The 21,430-nt window shown below is 37.0% G+C and overlaps 1 protein-coding gene across 3 annotated transcripts in view; it reads right to left on the reverse strand.

The window, feature by feature from the left end:
- The window catches only part of LOC102010266 (lipid phosphate phosphatase-related protein type 1), a 264,552-nt gene that overhangs the window by 14,791 nt on the left and 228,331 nt on the right, over positions 1-21,430 (reverse strand). For all 3 annotated transcript variants that reach the window (XM_005382805.2, XM_005382804.2, XM_013513312.1), the window contains exon 4: positions 13,403-13,535. In XM_005382805.2, the coding sequence (XP_005382862.1) occupies positions 13,403-13,535 (133 nt within the window). The remainder of the gene's footprint in view (positions 1-13,402; positions 13,536-21,430) is intronic.

Consider the following 21,430-nt stretch of genomic DNA (forward strand, 5'->3'; position numbering starts at 1 on the left):
ACCTGCAGTGGTGATCTACAAACAGCATCAAATCACACAAGGCTGTTCTAAAAAACTTCAAGCCAGTCCTGTGCTACTTAACCTTGAAATCCTTGTTTGTGTTTTTACAACTTCAGAAACTAAAATAGGTACTTTTATCCTTAGAGTCTGAAGTACTGTTTATGGTTTTCTGTATTACAAGGCATGATCTGAAGAAGATACTTTTAAAATACTGAGGTATTCTTGTGTGATGTCTAAGATTCTTTAGCTGAGATCATATTTTTGAGTTTTAACCCATTTTTCATTTCTGTATCGCCCCCCGCTTCCAACACATATACACTCTAACAGCTGATTTTATTTGTCTTAAAGTTCTGTTCCATCAATATAGTGTTTGCTTCAGGGGAGGTGACTATATTTCAGAATGGATTCTTGAATTTACAGCAGGCATAAAATCTAAACGAAAAGTAGTTTTGTTTTCCTAGAGCCATGTGCTTGAGACATTTATTGTTTCTTTGTTTGCTCTGAAAGCTGAACTGCTTGGTATGATCAGAGCTTGTAGGATGAGACAAATGAGTTTCTAAAATCAACCACAGAGCAAGGGAGAAAGAGTATGTAAATCAGAGTGTCACACAGGGAGGGGAATTTGGCAGGGTCTGTATGAAGGAATGAAGGGAAGCTGACTGTTCCCTGCCCCATGCTGGTATTAAGCCTCAGGGGCTGGGAAATAAAAATTTCTAGAATGATATTTTGGAGGTGCAGATGAAGGGTATCCTCAGGGGTGTGTTGATAAAGGATATCCTCAGGGATGTTTTGCAGTTAGAACAAAGAGACTGGCATCTGCTTGTGATGACCAGGATCCCTGTCATGGTGACATGGACCATCTAAGGAAATTAGAGCTAACCTCTTTTCTGTGGCCAAAAGAATTTATGTGCTGGGCAAGCCTAGGCTGAAGAAAGTGGATGAGGAAGGTGTTGAAAGACCCTCATTTTGTTCTCAGGAATTTACCTATCTGCTGACAAGTTAGAATCTTTGCTCACTTATAGTTTAGGACAAGAAGTGCAACTCTCTAACCTTTCTCTTGCTATGGGATCAGTGCAAGGCTCCAGTCCTTTTACTCTTAGGATGTAGTAGAAATAATAACATCACTTAGAAATTTTCATGATAAGGATATTCAAAGCCAGGGATAATTAGTCTGGTGGTTAGAGATAACAGGGTTCATGTCAGGATGCTTCCATAACTGAGCAAGGACTCCCGCCTTCTGCACACAGGCCTTTGTCAGGAAGCCCAGACCCAGGGGGCAGAGTGACCAGCAGGGCTGCTAGGTGAGTGACACAGTAACAAAGACACCTTTTTACTCCAAAAGAGCCTGTGCCTTTAGATGGAGCCTCCAAACTGAAGACAAAATGTTTTTGAAATGACAAAAACTGTACAAAAGAAATTGTTCTTTTTAAAATTTTGTTCTTTAGAAACTGGCTGGCTCTGTAACTGCTTCATTGCTCTGTAATTACTTTCTTGACCCCTGTAACCATGAGAGCATAACCGAAGATACAGGATACTTGATTGTACCAAGCTTTGTGGTCATTAATCTAGTCTCGTAGCTGATGGTCATTAATCTAGCTCTGTAAGCGATGATCTCACCCTACTAGCTAATCAGAAGAACTGCCAGGCTATTCTGTCTCACCTTTGTACCTCCTGCTTGTGCATCATATAAAAGCCCTAGACCACCAGAGATCAGGGCCTGATATTCTGGGAATGATCCCAATCAGTGCCTGTTGTAAATAATTCTGCCTCCAAATCCTGGGTGTTGTTTCAGCATTTCTGCTTGCCGTTGCATTTTGTATTAAATTATAAATGTGTAATTCTCCAGTTAAAATTACATCTTGCTGACAGCCTCAAATGGGTCATCTCCCAAATGTCCACTAAAATACGCATGATGACAGTGAGAACAGAAATCTGGAAACTTAAAACAATCCTGAAAACTGGGTCTGATGGCAACCCTGAGGAAAAATCAGTGTGTCTGCTAGCAGTAACCTATTTAAGAAGGAGGTTCCATCCTTCCCTTCCTCCTCTCTCTCTTTCCCTTTTTTTCTTTCTCTTTGTCTCTGTCTCCTCTCCTCCTTCTTCTCTCTCTCTTTCTGTGTCTCTGTATCTCTCTATTTTCCTATCACTGTCTCTCTCTCTGTGTCTCTGTCTCTCTATCTCTGGCTCTGTCTCTCTCTCACACCTAATGTACAACTCCACCTTCTTCTCAGAAGACAAAGATCATAGGAAAAAATTGTATTATAGACACAGGAAAGACTTCTTATTGGAGAGAATTGTGAAGCGCAAATCTGGGAAGTGCTGGTGGGTACAGTTGTACTTAGGCCAACAGATCCAACATCTTAGAAAGAAATTTCTCCATTTCTGATTTGGAGAAGCTGGAAAGGTTGTCAGTTTAAACTTTAACACACAAGCACATAAGAATATAGCTCCTACACATGTTTATGTAGACAACAAATATATGGATCCTAATTTTTAATTTTTGTGGTGTTTTGGGCTTTATGCTGATGTGTGGAACTTTAAAAAGAAAAGGAAAACAAAATGCATAGAAGTTATTTGAGTTAAGTTAATAATACCTAGGCGAAAATGGAAAGGGCGGATATTCACACCAAAGAGGCCTTCACCACCCACCAGGCAGCTTTTTGGGTTGAACTGTAGCTTGTGTCACCCCTGCCGACGTACTCCTTCCTCACTGTATGTTCATCCTGCCCAAAATGGCTAAAAGAGGTCTGTAAAATGATGGAGTAGAAGAGATAATTAAAGAACTACTTTGTGATTTTGAGAATGCTTGAATATTTTCTCATTTTCAAAAATTACCATGATGGAGTTCAGTGGAGAACACACGACTAGCTTGTATAAGACCTTGGGTTTGATCCTCAGCACATACAAAAAAAAAAAAGAAAGAAAGAAAGAAAAGGAAGAAGAAGAAGGAAAGAAAAGAGAAAACAATGAAAGAAAGAAGAAAGGAAAGGAAGAAAGAGAAAGGAAGTAAGGAAGTAAGAAAGAAAAAGGAAGAGAGAAGGAAAAAGTCAAGCAGCTTTGTGACTTCTTAGCGTAGCTTTCCTACCATGATGCAGCAGAACAAGGGCATCCATTCTCAGATGAATTTCCCTTTATTCCGGTGGCAGGGGGATGGGGAATCTTACTTCACACAAATATACACAAGCAAAGACATAAATTTGCTAGTGCTATTTCCAATAATGGAAAGGGAACACCTAAGAAATCCCTATGTTTGGCTTCCTCAAAGTACATTCTAATTCAACAACCAGCTCTTCATTCTAGATGGCATTCTCCATGAAATCATTGTTATAAATGGAATACATCATATGAAGGAATGAATATATTCCTTTTTTTTTTTCCTTTTGCTACATCAACAATCCCAGTAGAAAATCTTAGTGGAGAGGTCATTTAACTGTTGCCAATGTAGATTTGTGTGTGTGTGTGTGTATGTGTTTTGTTCTGTTTGTTTTTTGAAACATGGTCTTGCTGTGTAGACCAGGCTGGCCTTGAACTCTTGGTGATCCTCCTGCCTCAGCCTCCTCAGTGCTGGGATTCCAGGAGTGTACCACTGTGCCTGGCTTGTGGTAGGTATTGTAAGTGCTTTGCATTATTAATTCATTTAATCCTCATTGAAACTCCAAGAGGTTGCACAGATTAAGAAACTGAGCCATGTTTCAACTAACTGAGAGGTCAATTAACTTCAACCCAATCACACAGCCAGTAAGTTGTCTTTGGGTTAGAAACTAAATTGTGTGGACTCAGAGTCCATCCTCTTAATCATAAACATTTAAGCTTATTTTTTATGTATTTAAAAAAACATATGAACAGATGGATAGGTATATGAAGAAGGCTCTTTGGCTCTGTGTGCTTGGTAGCTTTCACTCATACAAGCAGAGTGAAAGTTCTTTCACTAAGAACAAGCGGAGTTTCTACAGCATGCCCCAAAGAAGTGTATCGCACTGACTACAAAAAAACAAGAATTTCACAATTATTATGATTCTTTGGAGGAATCATATTTCCTCATTTTTTGAATATTTCTTGCATTCTTCCACTAAAATTTGAACATCTGGTAGATCAGAAATCTCCATCATTTTTTGGATGTTATCTGCTTATTAAGCAGCTTTCTCTTGAAGGTGTGTCTTGGGGTATTGGTTTGTTATGCTATGTTAGCCTTGATTCTAGCTGGGCACTGTGGGATACTCTCCCTGTAGCTTCTTTGGTTGTGATTAGTGAGTATATACTCAGAGTCAGATCCACTATCTCCTCAGGGTGTGGAAAAGTGGGGGACACACTAGCCACTGAGGTAGGCATAGTATAGACAACAACGGATATAGCGTGCTCACTGTGGGATGAGTCCCATAATGGGAGTGGTAGCTCCTGTTGGGTGTTGTGGTTTCTCACACACTGTTGATGCTAGCTTTGCTACTAACAAGGATTCCTGGCTGTGGTAGTACTGGCAGTATGAGGAGCCTGAAGCACTTGTTCTCCGACCAGTCAGTGGTATAGGAGCAGATGCAGCACTGGGAGAAGCAGCAAAACTGTAGCAGCTCCTCTGTGTGCTCACACCCAGTCCTGACCCCTGCATGTGGTTGGAAAAGACACCTGGGTAGCTGGTAGTGGAAACTGCATAGGATGGGAGGCAGCAGAAGCTATGGCTTACTTCTCTGCTGCTACTGTGGTTAGTGCCTACCTTGGAACAGAACCTGGGCTGGAATCAGCACCCCTCAGCCATGTATGACTGGGAGCAGGGTGCGAGCTGGGGCCATGGAGCTGTTCAAGACCACCTCACCACACTCCACTGGGCAGGGCAGCAGTGGAACTGCACTCAGGGACCTGAACATTGCACAGTGGGAAGCAGCAGTGACAGAGACTTGCTGCTGTGCAGATTTCAGGTTACTTGTCTAGGTGTCTGGAAGACTGCGAAGTCTGCAAATCTTCCCAGTAGCTAGGACTGTCAGCATCCACTCTGACAGAGTTTTCTGGACTCTCTTTCATCCTTACCCTGGCAAAGGGAGGGATGCAAGGTACAGTATTTTGTTTCTCTTCTATGTTGTTTTCTCTGGTCTCCAAATCTTACAAGTTTCTAATGTCCTTTGGTTGCTTTCCAATGTCTCATGCCCACTCACTAAAACTGCAACTATGCACTTATTTTGATTCTTCTTTCCAAAGGCAGCTTTAAATAGTCCCCATATCACAGAGGTGTTATTCAAATAATAGAAAACTTATAAAAACATTTTGTAAATTAGGTATTCTGAATAGGGGTTAATTGCTATTATTATAGCTGAAAAAACTAGTTTTAAATTAATGTATTATTATAGCTGAAAAAACTAGTTTTAAATTAATTATAAAATTATCTCTAAAAACTGATAAAAGAATAACATGTACTTCTAAAAATTTGAGACACTCATCACTATGTATTACTCATCTTTTGCATCAATACACCATCTTTCACAACGTTGAGCTGGTAGTTTTTATTTTAAAAAAAATGCCCTGAATTTTTAACTGCTGTACCCTATAATCTTAATGAGATAAATGGTAATTACCTAGTAAAGATAATGGGTAATCAACTAAAAAATCCTTAAATATTTCTACATATGACAAAATAATCTAACAGATGCATTTTTCATTCCTCCAAACCATTAAATCACATGGCTTTCCTGACAACATAGCTTTATTTCATTGTCTTCTTTACAGCTCAACGTCTTCTCAAACATTCTCTCCTTGCAAGGCACCTCCTCAGTGCTTTCTCCCTCAAATGCCTGACTCCTGTCTCACCCCAAGTGGACTGCAGGTATCTTCTTCTTAGCACTGATAGGCAGTATGGATCAAAATTCTAGTTGGTAGAGAAGAAAATCCTGTAAGTTTGCCAGAAGAAATGATAAATTTTAAAATAAGATGGATCAAGACTGAGGCTTCAGGTAAGTCCAAAAAGCATGCCCTGACTGAAATTAAATGTGAAGACAGGATTGTATTTTCCAGGACTATTAAAGCCTGAATTTTCAGAGGGCTTCCTCAGTTCCTCAAATCTCCCATTTTAACTCTTTGTTTATAACCTTCTACAGCTGAAGCAGGTGACTTGAGTCCACACCTATTCCCACCCAGGCCAGCATCAACTCCCTTAGGCAGTTGGCACTCCTGTGAGCAGTTAATAGATACTGATATAATGCTATCGCCCTTGGTGTGGTACATTTCTTAATCACTTTTATTATATTCTAATGTAATAGTTTAAATAGTTTCCAAAACACACAATGGATTTTTATTATTATAAAATGGCTTGAAACTACATGTACTAACTGTTACACACCATTTTAGATGTTCAGATAATATTTCTGTGCCTCATTGTCCTTAATTTTGCTGTGAAATTTCTCACACAGCAAATACATACATAATTTTTAAAAAGTCTTTGAAATGTACTTGTTTCCTTAAACCTTTACAGCAGTACTTCTCAACTGAGGATTATCCTGCCCCCAGGAGATGTTTTGCAATGTTTGGAGACACTTCTGATCGATACTAGTGGAATGGGGGATGCTTTGGCATCGGGTGGATAGAGGCCGGGGATGCAGCTACACATACGTACGTATTGTCCAATGCACAAACGACAGTATCCTGCTCCTATTAAAAAATAATCTTCTTTAAAATGTCAATAGTGCTGAGGACGAGAAACACTGCTTTCTAGTAATTAAGTTCACTGACCTTCATGAATTTGCCCTGACACACTGCAAAGTGCTACAGAAATCAGCTCTCTGCTTAATTAATTTTAACTGAGTTCAACCTCTAAACACAGGCACCGGAGAGAATTTCCAGAAAAGGAAAAGTAGAATCTCATATAACTCAATAACTTTCCTCTTGAATATTAGATTTCTAGGCTAGGAGTCTGTTCAGGTCTATAATAATCTGGAGTACGAAGGACAGCCTCCAAAAGGGGTTGGTTCTCTGCATTGAGCAGATTATCCAAAAGCAGCCCCATCACAGCTTCTTGAGAGCTGAGAGGCGGCTGCTTCATAGTTATGCCTTCTAGCCAACCACGGTTCCCTGTATCTTTCCTTCCCCTATACTTGAACCCCACTCACAGTGGAGGAAGGTCAAACAACCCAAGCAGGAAACACCAAGCTTCTTAATCTCAAATTCTGGGGTCTTAGGTGTTCACAGGGTCTAGAAACCAGTTACTATTTACTTTCCCCTCAAAGAGACCCTCTGTCTCCTTTCTTCTTGTCTGAATACCTGGGCTTCAACTTTGGTGCCCACTGCTGTACTCTAGAGATCTAGGCCCTCGTTTTTTCTCCTGACTTTTCTGGTCTAGACTCAAGTCTCAGATAAAAGTGCTAAGTGCTCAGATACTGTGATTTACTTTTAGACACCTGGCAAGTTGCACTTCCTCAGTTAACACACAGAGCCTAATTCCCTGGGCACCTGGTTCCCTGGGATTGTCCCTGTCTTGATTGTTCTATCTTGTTATCCAGTCACTATTGACTTTAGACTGTGCTAACTGAATAACAGACCCCTCTCTGTTTAAAATTTCCTGTCTGTGCTTACAAACTCCCTATTTTATTTCCCTCACTATTTTTCCTTACAGCAGTTATCCTTTGAGAAACACTATAATTTACTTAGCTACTTTGTTTAATGTCTGGCTTCCTCTACTAGAATATAAATTCAAGGAGAGCAAATTTCTATTTGATTGACTAATATGTCCTCAACATTTTAATCAGTGCCTAGCATATAGTAGGCACTCAATAAATTATTATATGGAAGTTCAATAAACATGAGTAGCCCCCTACATATATTTTATTTTATTTATTTTATTTTTTATTTTTTGGTTTTTTTCTGGACATATATTTTAATTATAAATATTTAATGCAAATCAAAATAACTGATCAAATAAAATAAAATCTCTTTTCAGATAAAATACATCTAAATGACTTCCAAAGTTGAGAAAAATTTTCTAGTTCTCAAAAAGCTTGCCATTAAACTTGTCTTAGGTATTAATTCTTAGCATAGAGAACTCTGATCTTTGAAACTTCATTTAAAATATTCATGCTTCATTTAGACCACACTTAATTTATGGCAGTTAATTAATATTTTATGAATTAACTGTTTATCATGGCATTTTCTACTTTGTCTGGTTCTGCTTAATCCATGGACCTACCTAAATGGTGAAAGTCTTGCTTTAGTATTTAATTAAATTTTTATTACAAGTAATAATGGAACAACTATGTGATCAAAAATGAAAAATCCATAATAAATAACTTCTGGAAGACAGGCTATTTTAGGTACTAGTAGATAGTCTAACCTCAGTGTGCTTGGATTAGGTTTGTTTCATTAACTCCAAAGAAAATAGCTATTCAGGAAATGAAAATTGTTTTAGTTTTCCTTCTATAGGGCAGATAAATCCAAAGTTCTTGGGAAATTCTTAGATGTTTTATTAATTACTTTTCAATATTAAGTCAAAGTTATTATTTAATAGTTTAATATTTACAAAAACAAGTTTACTCATATATATTTGAATGAACTGAATTTAACTGAACTTTGTAAATTTGAGAGAAAGGTGACTTTCTTATTTAAGTCTTTGCTGAGAAGGGTTATCTCTCGAAAATGTAAATCTGTGAATTGCTATTACTGTGCAAAGTAATGAAATGGAATAAGAAGGAAGAGGAATGGAGAGGGAAAAAATAGGAAAGGGAGAATTCTACATTCATTTTACTAATTTGACTGCATTTGTGTTGATAAGATGTTGGTCAAATTTGTTAGTCCATCCAGCTGTCTTCCTCCCTTGAGAAATTCTAGGGCAGTTCAGAAGAGGGCAGAGTAGTTCAGCTATGAGTGTTTGTATTTAAAACCTGAGAGACCAAACATCCTTTCTACCATGGAAATCTTGGGGAAAAATAACTGTTGAACTTTTGCTTCACAGGAATTCAATCTCCCTCTTCAAAGTCAATACAACTAGCATTCACTAACGGAGGAGATAGTTGAATTTGGATGGTTTTTCGTTGGCTTTGCTATTCTTACATTTTTCTCATTTAACTTTTAATTTCCATCTATAAAGTGGGACAGGGTTATTCAGTCACCTCCAGGCCACACAAACTACAGAAAACAATTCAGGAGCCAAGCTATCATTTTGAGTTCTCCGTTCTACACTGAAGATCATTTTAGAGTACTTAACTATCCATTTGTACAGTCTTTATCTTGCCACCTATCCCTTTTTAAAAACCTTTAGCTCTTTTTCTGGTATTAAAATTATACATATTCATGATTAGAAAGACATTACAGAACAATGAAAAACAAAATACCTACACAATTCTACAACTCAAGAGTGATAACTTTTAATGTCATTCTCTTCATTCTGTATTTCACGGTACACACAAACACATAATATATAGCTAGAGACCCATATATAATACATAATAATAACACAAATGTATCATTTTATGTTTAGAAACAATAATAGAAAGTTTTGACTTTTTCACATAACATTATGAATATTGTTCACATAACATTGTGAATAATCTCACTCCATTAAATATTCTTAAGGCCATTTTCTAAATTTGGACCTTATTTTGAAGACATTTAAAAAAGTGTATTAGATATTTATAATTTATATGATGACAACATAATTTTAATCCATAAAACTAACGTATAGCTCTGATTATTTCCTTAGCATAGATATCTGAGGTGGAATTTTAACTGAAACGGACTTATTTTTTAAGACTACTTTTCTGTCAGACTGCAGTGAAGAAAGGGCATAACAACTTATAACTACAGATGTGCAACAGAATCCCATTTTCCTCAGCAGCATAGAGCATTATTTTCTTAAAACATATTTTGATAACCCATTGGCCTTTTTTTTGCAGCTGGTTTTTGGGAAATACTATTTGTAATGGAGTCTAGAATAATTACCTAAACTGCACATAGAGCTGGCCTGGTCCCTGGGCACCTGGTTCTCAGGGCTTGTCCCTGTCATGCCATTTTGGTTTAATTAAAATAGTCATCTCAAACTGTTGTCATTTTCCGATGTCAACTCCATAGCATGTTTTTGGTGTCTACTGAACTAGAAAAAAAGGCTAGTAAGTTCTTTACAGTAATATTTACATTCTGATTACTATCTTATTTTACTTTTTGTCAAAGTAAATATTTCCATTTAGAGGATCTTTATTCTGAGTACTATATTTTCTCCCTCTAATGAAAAATATTAACTTACAGATACTCAGAAGGAAAAAGTAAGATCTCAGGCTTTCTCCTGGAAATTACTTTGTGTGCTTTATTGTCTTAAACCTAAGCTAAAGAGCAGTAACAGAAGTAGTTAAAAGGGAGGAGCATGTGTATTTCAGGATCTAATTTCAGTAAAATTAGTTTTAGGCCAATCGATGCTTTAAGAAAGTTTATCTTTGTTCTTCATCCATTTAAAAAACCCATATACTGAAAAACCTATGCGCTGTGTGCTTTACAATATGCTGCTGAGAGAATGAAAAAGACAGTCCCTGCTGTCTAAGGAATTTGCATTAATTAAAATGACAGGTTTAAGTAATTATACTAATATGACTATGACGTGCCTATAAGAGAAGTAAGTGCAAGGCTCAGTGGGGTCCTGAAAGACCTCAGGTAGCTAGTTTTCTAGATAGGTAAATGGTAACGTTTAACACCATTGTGACCAGTGAGTAAGGTTTTGCCAGATTTTATGGTAAGGGGATAGCAATGGGATATTCTAGACAGAAGGAATAAAACATGAACAGGATTCAAAGCACAGCATCACACCATCCTTTTGAGGAAGCAATTTAGCCTGGAGGGAAATGAGATTGGAGCCATACCAAGAGAGGAAACCACTGAAAGCTCCTAGGTAGAGAAATGACTTGTTCCTATTTTTGCTTCAGAAAGATATTTGAGGGGTTGGAGTGAATGGAATTAAGATGCAAGACAATACATAGGGAAATCAATTAAAGGGGAAAAAAGTGTTAAAGGTCCAAATCAGTGCTTTTCAAAATTTAGCATGCTTCACAATCGCCTGGATATGGGTGCTATCACACATATCAGGATCAATCCTCAGATTTTCTAATCGTAAGAAAGTATGCAATAAGGACTAAGAATGTGCATTTCTAACTAGTTCCCAGATAGCTTAGTGTAACTCCCAGATTTCCTACCCAAGCAAATGTCAGATCCTGGTTTCATAAAACTAAAAAGGGAAAGCATGAGGTAAAGGCTTTTCACTCTACAATTCCCCTTTCCTTTCAACGTTGTTCCCTCCAGTTCTCCGAGATTTACATGTTACCTGCTGGCTGTCTCTTCATTTTAGCATCTCTTCCTCATAATGTCAAACTCTAACTGATCCATTTGAATGTCTCTGGCTTAAGTTTTCAAAATTCCGGTCTCTATTTGTTTATGATAGACCCATGAACTCATACTTATGAATGTAAGAATGTGTTACTCTCTTTCAAGGTAACAAATTTCTACTTTAACAGTGACGGTGCTGAAATCATGCCTCAGCTCAGCGTGGTTTCTCAAGTGGGAATTTATGTGCCAGAATAGGCAATCTGCGGGGCTTGTTCTTTGACAGTAAGGCCTTCTGACATCCTTTAATGAACAAAGACTTGCTCTGTCAAAGCCTAGGGGCCTGAAAAATACCAAATACCAGTTAAAATTTTCTGTTCTTTGGATCCTGTTTCATCTAGGGTGAGTCACAAATAGGTATGATTTATCTTTGCTGAAGAAAAATAAGTGACTTCTAAAGACATTTTCATTTAATTGTACTCTAATAACCCTCTGCTTTGAATAACTTTTTAAATTAGATGCAGATGAAGCAGATCACACGGTGGTTACATAATCTTCTTCCTTGAATCATATTATGTACGTGTGTGCATACATACACACAGCACTCCTTACAAAAAGTTACTTCACTCCATTCTCTATCAGATTCTTCATCTATACAAGTAGAACTGCAAAATACCTTACAAAGTAGCAAGTGGATAAAATCTAACAGTGTATATAAAGCATCCAGTTCAGTGTTCCTTATAATAAACATACCTTCTTTCCTCTCTTCTCCTTAATGATTTCTTATCTAACCATGTTGGTGGGGAGTGATCTGCCTCTGGGCATCTTTGAAAGGAACCATAATTTGGATTGGGTAAAAGAGACAGTAGCGACATCACACTACTGATCAGGCTATAACAAAAGAGCCAACTGCAATTTTCTGCAATCTGCAGAAATAGTTATTCTGCCAATATCATTAGTAAATTCCTAGGACTATTTTAATGTTAAGTGTTGCTTCTTTCACATTAAATTTGCTTAGGCTTCCACTGTACTACTTTCCTCATTCCTGCTCCAATCAGAGGAATTACTCTGTACTTGATTTTGATGTGGGCATTTATACATAACTCCAGGAAACTTAACCCTTTCCTGTGATAACAAATAGAGATTTATAATTACCAAAAGGTATGAGAGCGTGCTGTATTTTTAGCCCTCAGTTTTGTATGTCTTCACCACAACTTGTTTTTAAAATAAGCCATGTTTACAGTTCGGGTATTCTATTGTGACTCTCAAGGATATACAGTCAGAAGATACCTGCATTAAAACATTGTAAGAACTATAATTTATTGATTATTTAGTGTGCATGAACTCTGCAAGATCTATATTTCTACCCATACCACACACATGTGCCATATATAATCCTTATCCATAGCACTCCAGGAATTTTTGCCTGCGTCCTAGAGGAAGGGCTGTGGAGCATGTTTTCTGTATTGCTTATCATCGATTAGAAACACTAACACGAGCATTTCTTCTCCAAAATTGGAAAAGCAGTATTTTTAAGAACCTGATGGATATTTCCCGCTGTTTAAAAATTCCCTTCATAATAAAGTTATTGCCAGGAAATTTGATTTTTTCTAAATTTATTTTGTATGTATTACTTTTGCCCCCACCTCACCTTTGTTTGACCCAGCTAAAGTGTATACGTCAATATTCAATCAATATTAAAATATAAGTCTGGGGAGAATCTCCAATAAATATTGTACAGGGAAAAAAAGTTGAAATCTTTTGTTTTGTTTTGAGACAGTCTCACTGTGTAGTTGAGACTGGCCTTTAACTCACTATGTAGCCCCGGTTGGCCTCAAACTCATGGCCATCAGCCTCCCAAGTGCTCAGATTAGAGATGTGTGCCATCGTGCCTGGCAGAGTAGAAATAAGTTCTAAGACAATTTAATTAGTACCACTTTATTTCAAGGATTAAAAATTTGACTTGACACTAGGATTAGATTCAATATCTGTCCTTCCTAGAAAATCCTCCAAGCAGCCTTTGCTCTTAAAGTTGAAAGTTCCAAAGTTTTGTTTCTTCAAATGTATCCCCATGTTTAGTGAGTTTTACTTAACACCAGGCATTAGTTCATCAGGCTTTCATACTCACCTATGAACCTGATGATCCTTCGTAGTAAGGGGTTCAGGTAACAGCATTCTCCAGTCAGAATGGTTTTCTCCTCAGCAATCAGGGATTCCCGTGTTGACTTTATAAAGTACATGGATATCTCACCAATAAAAATCTGAGAAAGGAATGTTTAAGAAAGTCAAGCTGGAGAGTGGTTTGATTAAAGAGAGATGGATCACTTTTTTAAAAGTAACTTTTGAGAACTTTCAATCCTTTTAAAAGAAATGTTGGAGAGATGAAGAGTTAGTGTGAATTTAATTCCTCAAACAATCCGATAAAGCAATAGTTGATAATTTCAGCTAGAGCTAGGGCATGATATTAAATTCTAAGGCCACATAAAACATAAATTGGAATAATAGATTGTAACAGAATTTATGATGAGGCTTATTCTGAGACATAATTTTTTACATTCAAGATATGATTTACAATGATGAGGAATTATTCAGATGAGCCAGTGTGCCCAAGGAGGCATTATATACACACATCACAATGCAGCAGTACTTTTTATACAGCAAAAGTATCATAATTCACACATTATACATCCTTATTTGATTATGTTTGTTTACATTTCTCCTACTCTGAAATGGTGGATGTCCCTTTTTTATTACGGCACTTACCTATTGTTACTCTAAGATCTGTTACCACTTAAATCACAGTGCCCTTACAGGGGCCATAAACTCCTTGATGGCAAAGTCTACGTCTTCCATCCTTGAATTATGATTTCAGCACCCAGCACAGCATAAAGGAATTAAAACAAGGAATTGGCAAGAAGTGAATTTTAACAAATGCTGCCACTGCTACAATTGAGTAAGACCCATCCATGAAGCAGAAAAGTTAATAATTACCATTATCTACCGACCACTGGGTGTCAGGCCTTTTGCCAAAGTGACATGCTCACTAGATCCTAAATGTAGGCATAATTATCTTTAGTTTACTGGTGAGGAATATTTCAGCGCACTTCATTGATTTACTCTTGAAATTATAGGTACAGCACACTTGGGCCCTGTTCTTCACCAGCTTTTTATTTTCCTCATCTCGATTTCAACATTTCTACAGAAGGGGGCTGGGGATTTAGCTCAGCGGAAAAAGCGCCTGCCTGGCAAGCGCAAGGTCGTGAGTTCGGTTCCTGGTACCGGAGAAAAACAAAAACAAACAAACAAACAAAAAATTTCTACAGAAGAATATGCCTTTCTATGCTATCCATAGACCTGAAATTTTAGAGAAAGTTTGTCAATGTTTTAAGAAATCCTCTGCTGTATATTTTTCTTTTATGAAATATTGATGATATAAGATGATAATATCATAAAAAGCACACAGATAATGTAAATAGAAAATTTGAACACTAGAATTTTTTTCAGTGTTTTTTGCTTCCATTTATAGATGAGAAAACCAAGGTCTCAGAGATTTAGCCACACACAGCCAGATGGTGTCGGGGCAGAACTAGCTCTTCCCTAGAACTGGCTGATGGTTCTGTTTCCACTACACCATTCTGTCTCATACTTTAACATCATTCAAGCCTTACAGTGGTTAAAATATACTGCATTTCAACTGCTTTGCTTTTGGTGTCCTCAATGTTAAGTACAAATTCAAATATTTTTTTATTCAGTCCCTACTATGTACTGGTGCAGTGGTTAAAATGAAAAACCACTGCAGTCAGCTTTTTTTGACTTCAAAGCTATATTTCTTTCTTTTTTTTTTTTTTTTTGGTACCAGGAATCTGGAATTGAACTCAGGACCTTGCTCTTGCCAGGCAGGTGCTTGTGCCACTGAGCTATATCCCCAGCCCTCAAAGCTATATTTCTGACCCTGATGACCTTGGAAACACTATTTAACTGTTCTGTGCCTCTACTGGCTTATCTGTACAATTAGTTCTGTGAGCTACCCCAGCAAGTCAGTGGAACCAGACAAGACAGTCGTGGGAGCCCTGATATATATATAAGTCAGAAATACAGGTTACAGCATATTCCCATGATTGGCATTTGACATGGGGACAGTCCTGTCAAACTGAGCACCCAACTGAAGAGATCTGGTGCAGCCTCCGGGGAGATAGTATTAGGACTGAGTTAAACTATAGAACACACAGTTGGTATCAACTAGATAACCGTTTAGTATGTGAAGAATAACACCGCCAACACATACACATATGTATCTTCTACCATAGGTGTTCTGTTGTCACTTTGTAAGAGTAGGAAAAAAGTTATGTTTTTCCTTTGGAAATATTATGAATTTCACACAACTTAAAAACTAACCAGAGAAATGGGATGGAGACTTACAAACCCAGGAGAACTAATAAGGGAAAATAAGCATCACTTGCCTTAGCTATTTCAAAAAACCCAGTCTTACTCTACAGCAGTGATGACAAACCTTTTAGAGCTTTCAGTGATAAAACAGCCTTCTGCAGCATGCGTGCCATAGGTTCTACACCACTGCTCTGTAGAAGAGTAGATGTGGAAATCCTAGAAATTCTCCATTCAGTAAGGCTTTGCACTGCACACACCAGGGTAGAGAGCAAAACACTGACATGCAACTTATCTGCTTATCCACATTAAAACACATCAGTGAGTGAGTGAATATATATATATAAATGAAGTAACTCCAAGGTGCATCAGACTAAACAAAGAAAAGGGATGGGGATCAGCTAAATCTGTAATGTCCTAAGATTTTTATGTCAAAAGTGCTAAATGAGACAAAGACTATCATTCAACATTCAAATAAAAAATGAGGTATAGAACATAAAAGGAAAAATTCAGAGCAGGAGTGTATTCTAATTGACACATCTAGTCACCAGTAATGCATGGAATGTATTACATGATGATGAATGTTTGTATAAGAAATAAAGAGAGGGTTACTTTATAACTGAACTACAGGGAGCTATCCCTGAATTTTAGGGAAAACTGCCAGACATACAGGTTGCTGATAAAGTACTTAAGCTCTCATATTCAAATGCTCTACACAGATATTCATTTTCCTAACCATACACTGCTTTTTTCTCCATTGATTGGGTCCTATAGCCTCATATAAGACCTAGCTCTGGGTGAAGAAGGGAAGATTATGAAGGTAAAGGGCCTTTTTTTTCTCTGCCAAGTCCTTAGCCCACTCTGGATGCCATTTCGCTCATAGTGGCAGATTTATGACTCTGGCTTTGGCACTGGCTGTGTTCCTCCATCTGTACTTCCGCCACACCACTCTGTCTCAATCTATTATTCAACTAAGAGCAGCTGGCGCATGTGGGATTCTCCATGTGTTCAGACCCGGTGGCCTTGCCTGTTTCGCCCTTTCTGATTGTTGGCTAACAAACACGGAATCAATCATAGCAAATGATCTTCTGGGAAGAAGTGGTCAAGGCCAAAGTAGATCTGCCAATGAATGAACTAACGGCAAGTAAATTCCATCGGTGCATTTTTTATAATCCTAAGTGACATGTGGCCTTTGGATAATAGTAAAGATATTTTAAATAACGAGATACAGTGGTTGCTCTTATTATTTAAAAAGTTATCTTTCACATATGAAAACCAAGAAGGTAAATAAGCAAAACAGAGCACATCATTTTTAGACTACTTTTATTCACAAAATTATAAAAAATATTTAATTTTTTACATTCACAGAATAAACATGTATTTATCATAGAAAACATGATGTTTAAATATATAATAGAGTAGAATGACTAAACCCAGGTAATTAACATATACGGAGCCCAACATACTAGCATTTTGGTTGTAAGGCTACTTAACATTCACTCTCTTATCATTTTTCAAGAATATGATATATTGGTATAAGCTATAGTTACTATATTATTCAATAGACTTCTTGAATGTATTCTTCCTATTTAACTGGAATTTTGTATCTTTGAGCAACATCTGCCCAAGTGCTCCTTCCTAAACACCCCAGCCCCTGGTAACCACAATTCTACTCTCTACCACCACGAATTCAACTTTTTTAGATTCCGCACATGAGTGAGCTCACGTGGCATTAGTCTTTCTGTGCCTAGCTTATGTCACTTAACACTATATCCACCAAGTTCATCTATACTGACATAAATGACAGGGTTTCCCAATTTTTAAATACTTGAATAGTATTTTATTGTGTATCTATATACTACATTTCTATCTATTCATCTGTTTGGGGGCATTTAGGATGATTTCATGTCTTGACTATTGTGAATAGTGGTACAATGAACATGAGAGTACAGATATCTCTCTGACACACTGATTTCATTTCCTTGGCCATATACCCAAGGTAGGATTGCTGGATTGTACGGCAGTTCTGTTTAATTTATGGGAATCTCCAAACTGTTTTTTCCATAATGACTGTACTAACTTACATTCCCCGTGTCACTGCACAGGTTTCTCTGTTTTCCACATTCTCACCACACTTACATTTTGTCTTTTTGATAATTATTATCCTGACAGGTGTAAGGTGATATGTAATTGCTGTTATATTTCAAATTTCCCTGATGGCTAATGATGTTAAACTTTTTTTTTTCATATAGCTATTGCCCTTTTGTGTGTGTTCCTTTGAGAAATGTCTATTTAAATCCTTTGCCCATTTTTAATCAAGTTATTGTCTTACTATTGAGTTCCTTATATGCTTTAGATATTAATACTTTACCAGAGGTACAGTTTGCAAATATTTTCTCTAACTCTGTAGGCTGTTTTTTTCTCTGTTGCTTCATTGGCTGCAAAGAAGCCTTTAAGGTTCATGTAATTCCATTTATTTACTTTTGCCTATGTCTGTACTTTCTGTATCATATCCAAGAAGTCATTGCCCACACCTGTGTCAGGAAGATTTCTCTCTATGTTTTTTTCTAGTAGTTTCATAGTTATAGGTCTTATATTTAAGTCTTCAATCAAGTTTAGTTTATTTTTATATCTGTTGTGAGATTAAAGTCCAGTGTCATTCTACTGCATATGGATATCCCATTTTCCATTATTTATTAAAAAGATTATATTTTTCTATTGTGTATCTTGGCATCTTTGTTGAAAATCCATTTGCTACAAATTTGGGGGTTAATTTCTGGGCTTCCTATCCTGTTCTATTTGGTTTATATGTCTGGTTTTATGCCAGTACCATGCTGTTTTGTTTACTATAGGTTTAGAGTATTTTGAAATCAGTAATGATACACCTCTAATTTTCTTCTTTTTGCTTGAGATTAGTTTCACATTTAAGGTTTATTTTGGTGGTTCCCTATGAATTTTATTATTGCTTTCTGTTTCTTTCAATAATGTCATTAGTATGGCATCCTAATGAGTGAGTTTCTTGGATATTCATTTCCTTAACCACACATAGAGTACTATTTTATTCTCTCTTCATTGAGTATATAGTTTTAGTGACTATATTATAGATATTGCATTGAATATACAGATTGCTTTGGGTAGTATAGATATTGTTACAATATTGCTTCTTCCAGTCCATTAATATGGGATATCTTTCCATTTAATATCATTTTTCATTTTCTTAGTTAATTCATTGCTAAGTATTTTAAACTTTTGTAGCTATTATAAATAAGAAGGTCTTTGTGATTTCTTTTTTAGGTAGTTTGCAATTAGTGTATAGAAATGCTAATGATTTTTATTTGTTGACTTTATATTCTAAACTTATTGAATGTATTTATGGAGTTCTAACAGTTTTGGTGGCATCATTAGGGCTTTCTACATATAAAATCCAATTTCTAATTTGGATCCCTTTTATTTCTTTTTGTTACCTAATTTGGATATTAAGACTTCCAGTATTATGTTGAATGAAAATGATGAGACTGGGTGTCCTTGTCTTCTTTTAGATATTAAAGGCTTTCAACTTTTTCCTGTTTAATATGAAGTTGGCTATGAATTCATCATATCAGACCTTTATTATGTTGAAATACGTTCCATCTTACCTAATTTGTTAACAAAATTTCATAATGAAAGAATGTAGACACTTGTTAAATGCTTTCTTTGCATCTGTTAAAATCATATGATTTTTGTCTTTTATTCTACTAATGTGCTATATCATGTTGATGGATGTGGTTATGTTAACCATCCTTGCATTCCTGCCATGAGTTTTACTTTATCATGGTGACTCATTGCTATGGTTTAGCTCTAAAATATCCCATAAAAGCCCCATACGTTTGACAATTCATTGAATTGTAGAAATGCTATACTCATCAATAGATTTGTCCATGGATGAGTTCAGTTAGAGTGGACTGTTAGAAGATAGGGACTGGCCAGAAGAGACAGATGTGGAAAGTGTGTATTCTTGCCTTTGGCTCCTCATTTCTGTCTCCATCCATGCTGCCGGGAGTTGAATGCCATTTCTTCCGCCATGCTATTTTTATATTAGTCCAGCTAACGCAGACTGAAACTCTGGGCCCAGGTAAACCTCTCCTTCTTTAAATTATGGATGTTGGCTACCTTGTCCAGCAAGGGGAAAGTTAAGATAACGACCTTTAAATATGGTACTGAACTCAGCTTGTTAACATTTTGTGGAAGATTTTTGCAACTTGTGTGTTTATTGGGAGAACTGGCATGAAATTTTCTTTTTATTTACTGTCTTTGGTTTTGGAATCAGGGTAATGATGATAATAAGTTGACAAGTATTCTATCTTCTTCAGGAATTTGGAGTAGCATGAACCATTAGTATTAGTTCCTTTTTAAATTTTGGTAGAATTTAGCAGTGAAGGCATATGGTCCCAGGTTTTTCTTTGATAACTTATCTTTCATAATTTGTCAGGAAGTTCATATATTTCCATCATTTTATCATTGTTCTCTGATAATTGATTTTATCTCTTTATGTCGTGCTTCCATGATTGTTTTATATCCTGTGGTCTTATGTCAATTTCTTCACATTTGAAGAATCAAGGCATTATTCAAATCTTTAAAGTTTGGATTTGTCTGGAGAAGTCCTTCTACAGTCAGTCCATTCAGAGATTCTGAACAGTTGTCTGAAATGGTTCTAAAGCCTAGAGCCCTTGCAGCTAATTGGCACTGGGGTACACCTGAATCCTGAGGCAGCTGTGGGCTGCCTCCCACTGAGATCTATCCAGGTCCTGAAGCCACCGAAGTTGGGCTGATGGTGGTGCACACTGGAGATTGTCTGCCTTGCAAGCCTAACACTTTGGGGCTAGGGTGACTCTGGAGATTTAGGCCATGGATGCTGAAGTCTGGGGCCATGGCAGCATGCTTAGTTCTGGGTATTACTGTGACAAGCCCAGCATTATACTCCATGGCAAAAACTTACCTCTTTCCCCTAAATGGATGGTATCTCTATGTTGTGCAGCCTAGGGTTGGGGAAAGGATGTTATAGGGAACATAAAACTGTCCTATCCACCCTCTTCAGTGTGTTTTTTATTACTGTATTAAAACCAGGTTTTACTAACTCTTGTGAAGGAGTGTATGTATAGGGGGGGCATCTGTGTGTAGTTGTTCAAATCAGTATTTTGGAGGGAAAGATCACTGGAAAGTTCTATTCTGATATCTTGCTCTACCCCTCATCTTTACAAATGTTTTACAAAACACATCACAAGTGATAAATAACTGATACACATGAAAAACATGAAAGGGAACTTTTTTTGAGACAGAGTCTTGTTGTATAGTTCAGGGTACCCTTGAACTCACCAGGGGGCCCAGGCCCAGGCCCAGGCCAAGGCAATCCTCCTGCCCCATCCTCCCGAGTGCTGAGATTACAGGCATGCACCACCATGCCTGGCTACAATTTTTAGATTTTAAATTATAAAAAAAAAACCTGTATAAAAAAACAACCTAGTCACTGGAAGATATATTGTAATTTTATATTTCAGAGGGATTTCACTGCCTGTCATATATTGTTGCCATTGAAAAGGCCATCTGGAATTCCTAAAACACACATTTTTATTTCCTACATATGTCATTTGTGGTGACATCAAAGTTGCCACTCTTTCCTGAATGTGGATAATAAAGGTGAAGTCCCAGCTTTTTTATTTCTTAATGTGACTTGCGCAAGTACTTGAACTTTCCTGAGCCTCAGATTTTCTTCTTCCTTTCATGATTTGAACATGAC

This window comes from Chinchilla lanigera, unplaced genomic scaffold, assembly GCF_000276665.1.
Source record: "Chinchilla lanigera isolate Chin_1 unplaced genomic scaffold, ChiLan1.0 scaffold00018, whole genome shotgun sequence".
NCBI lineage: Eukaryota > Metazoa > Chordata > Mammalia > Rodentia > Chinchillidae > Chinchilla > Chinchilla lanigera.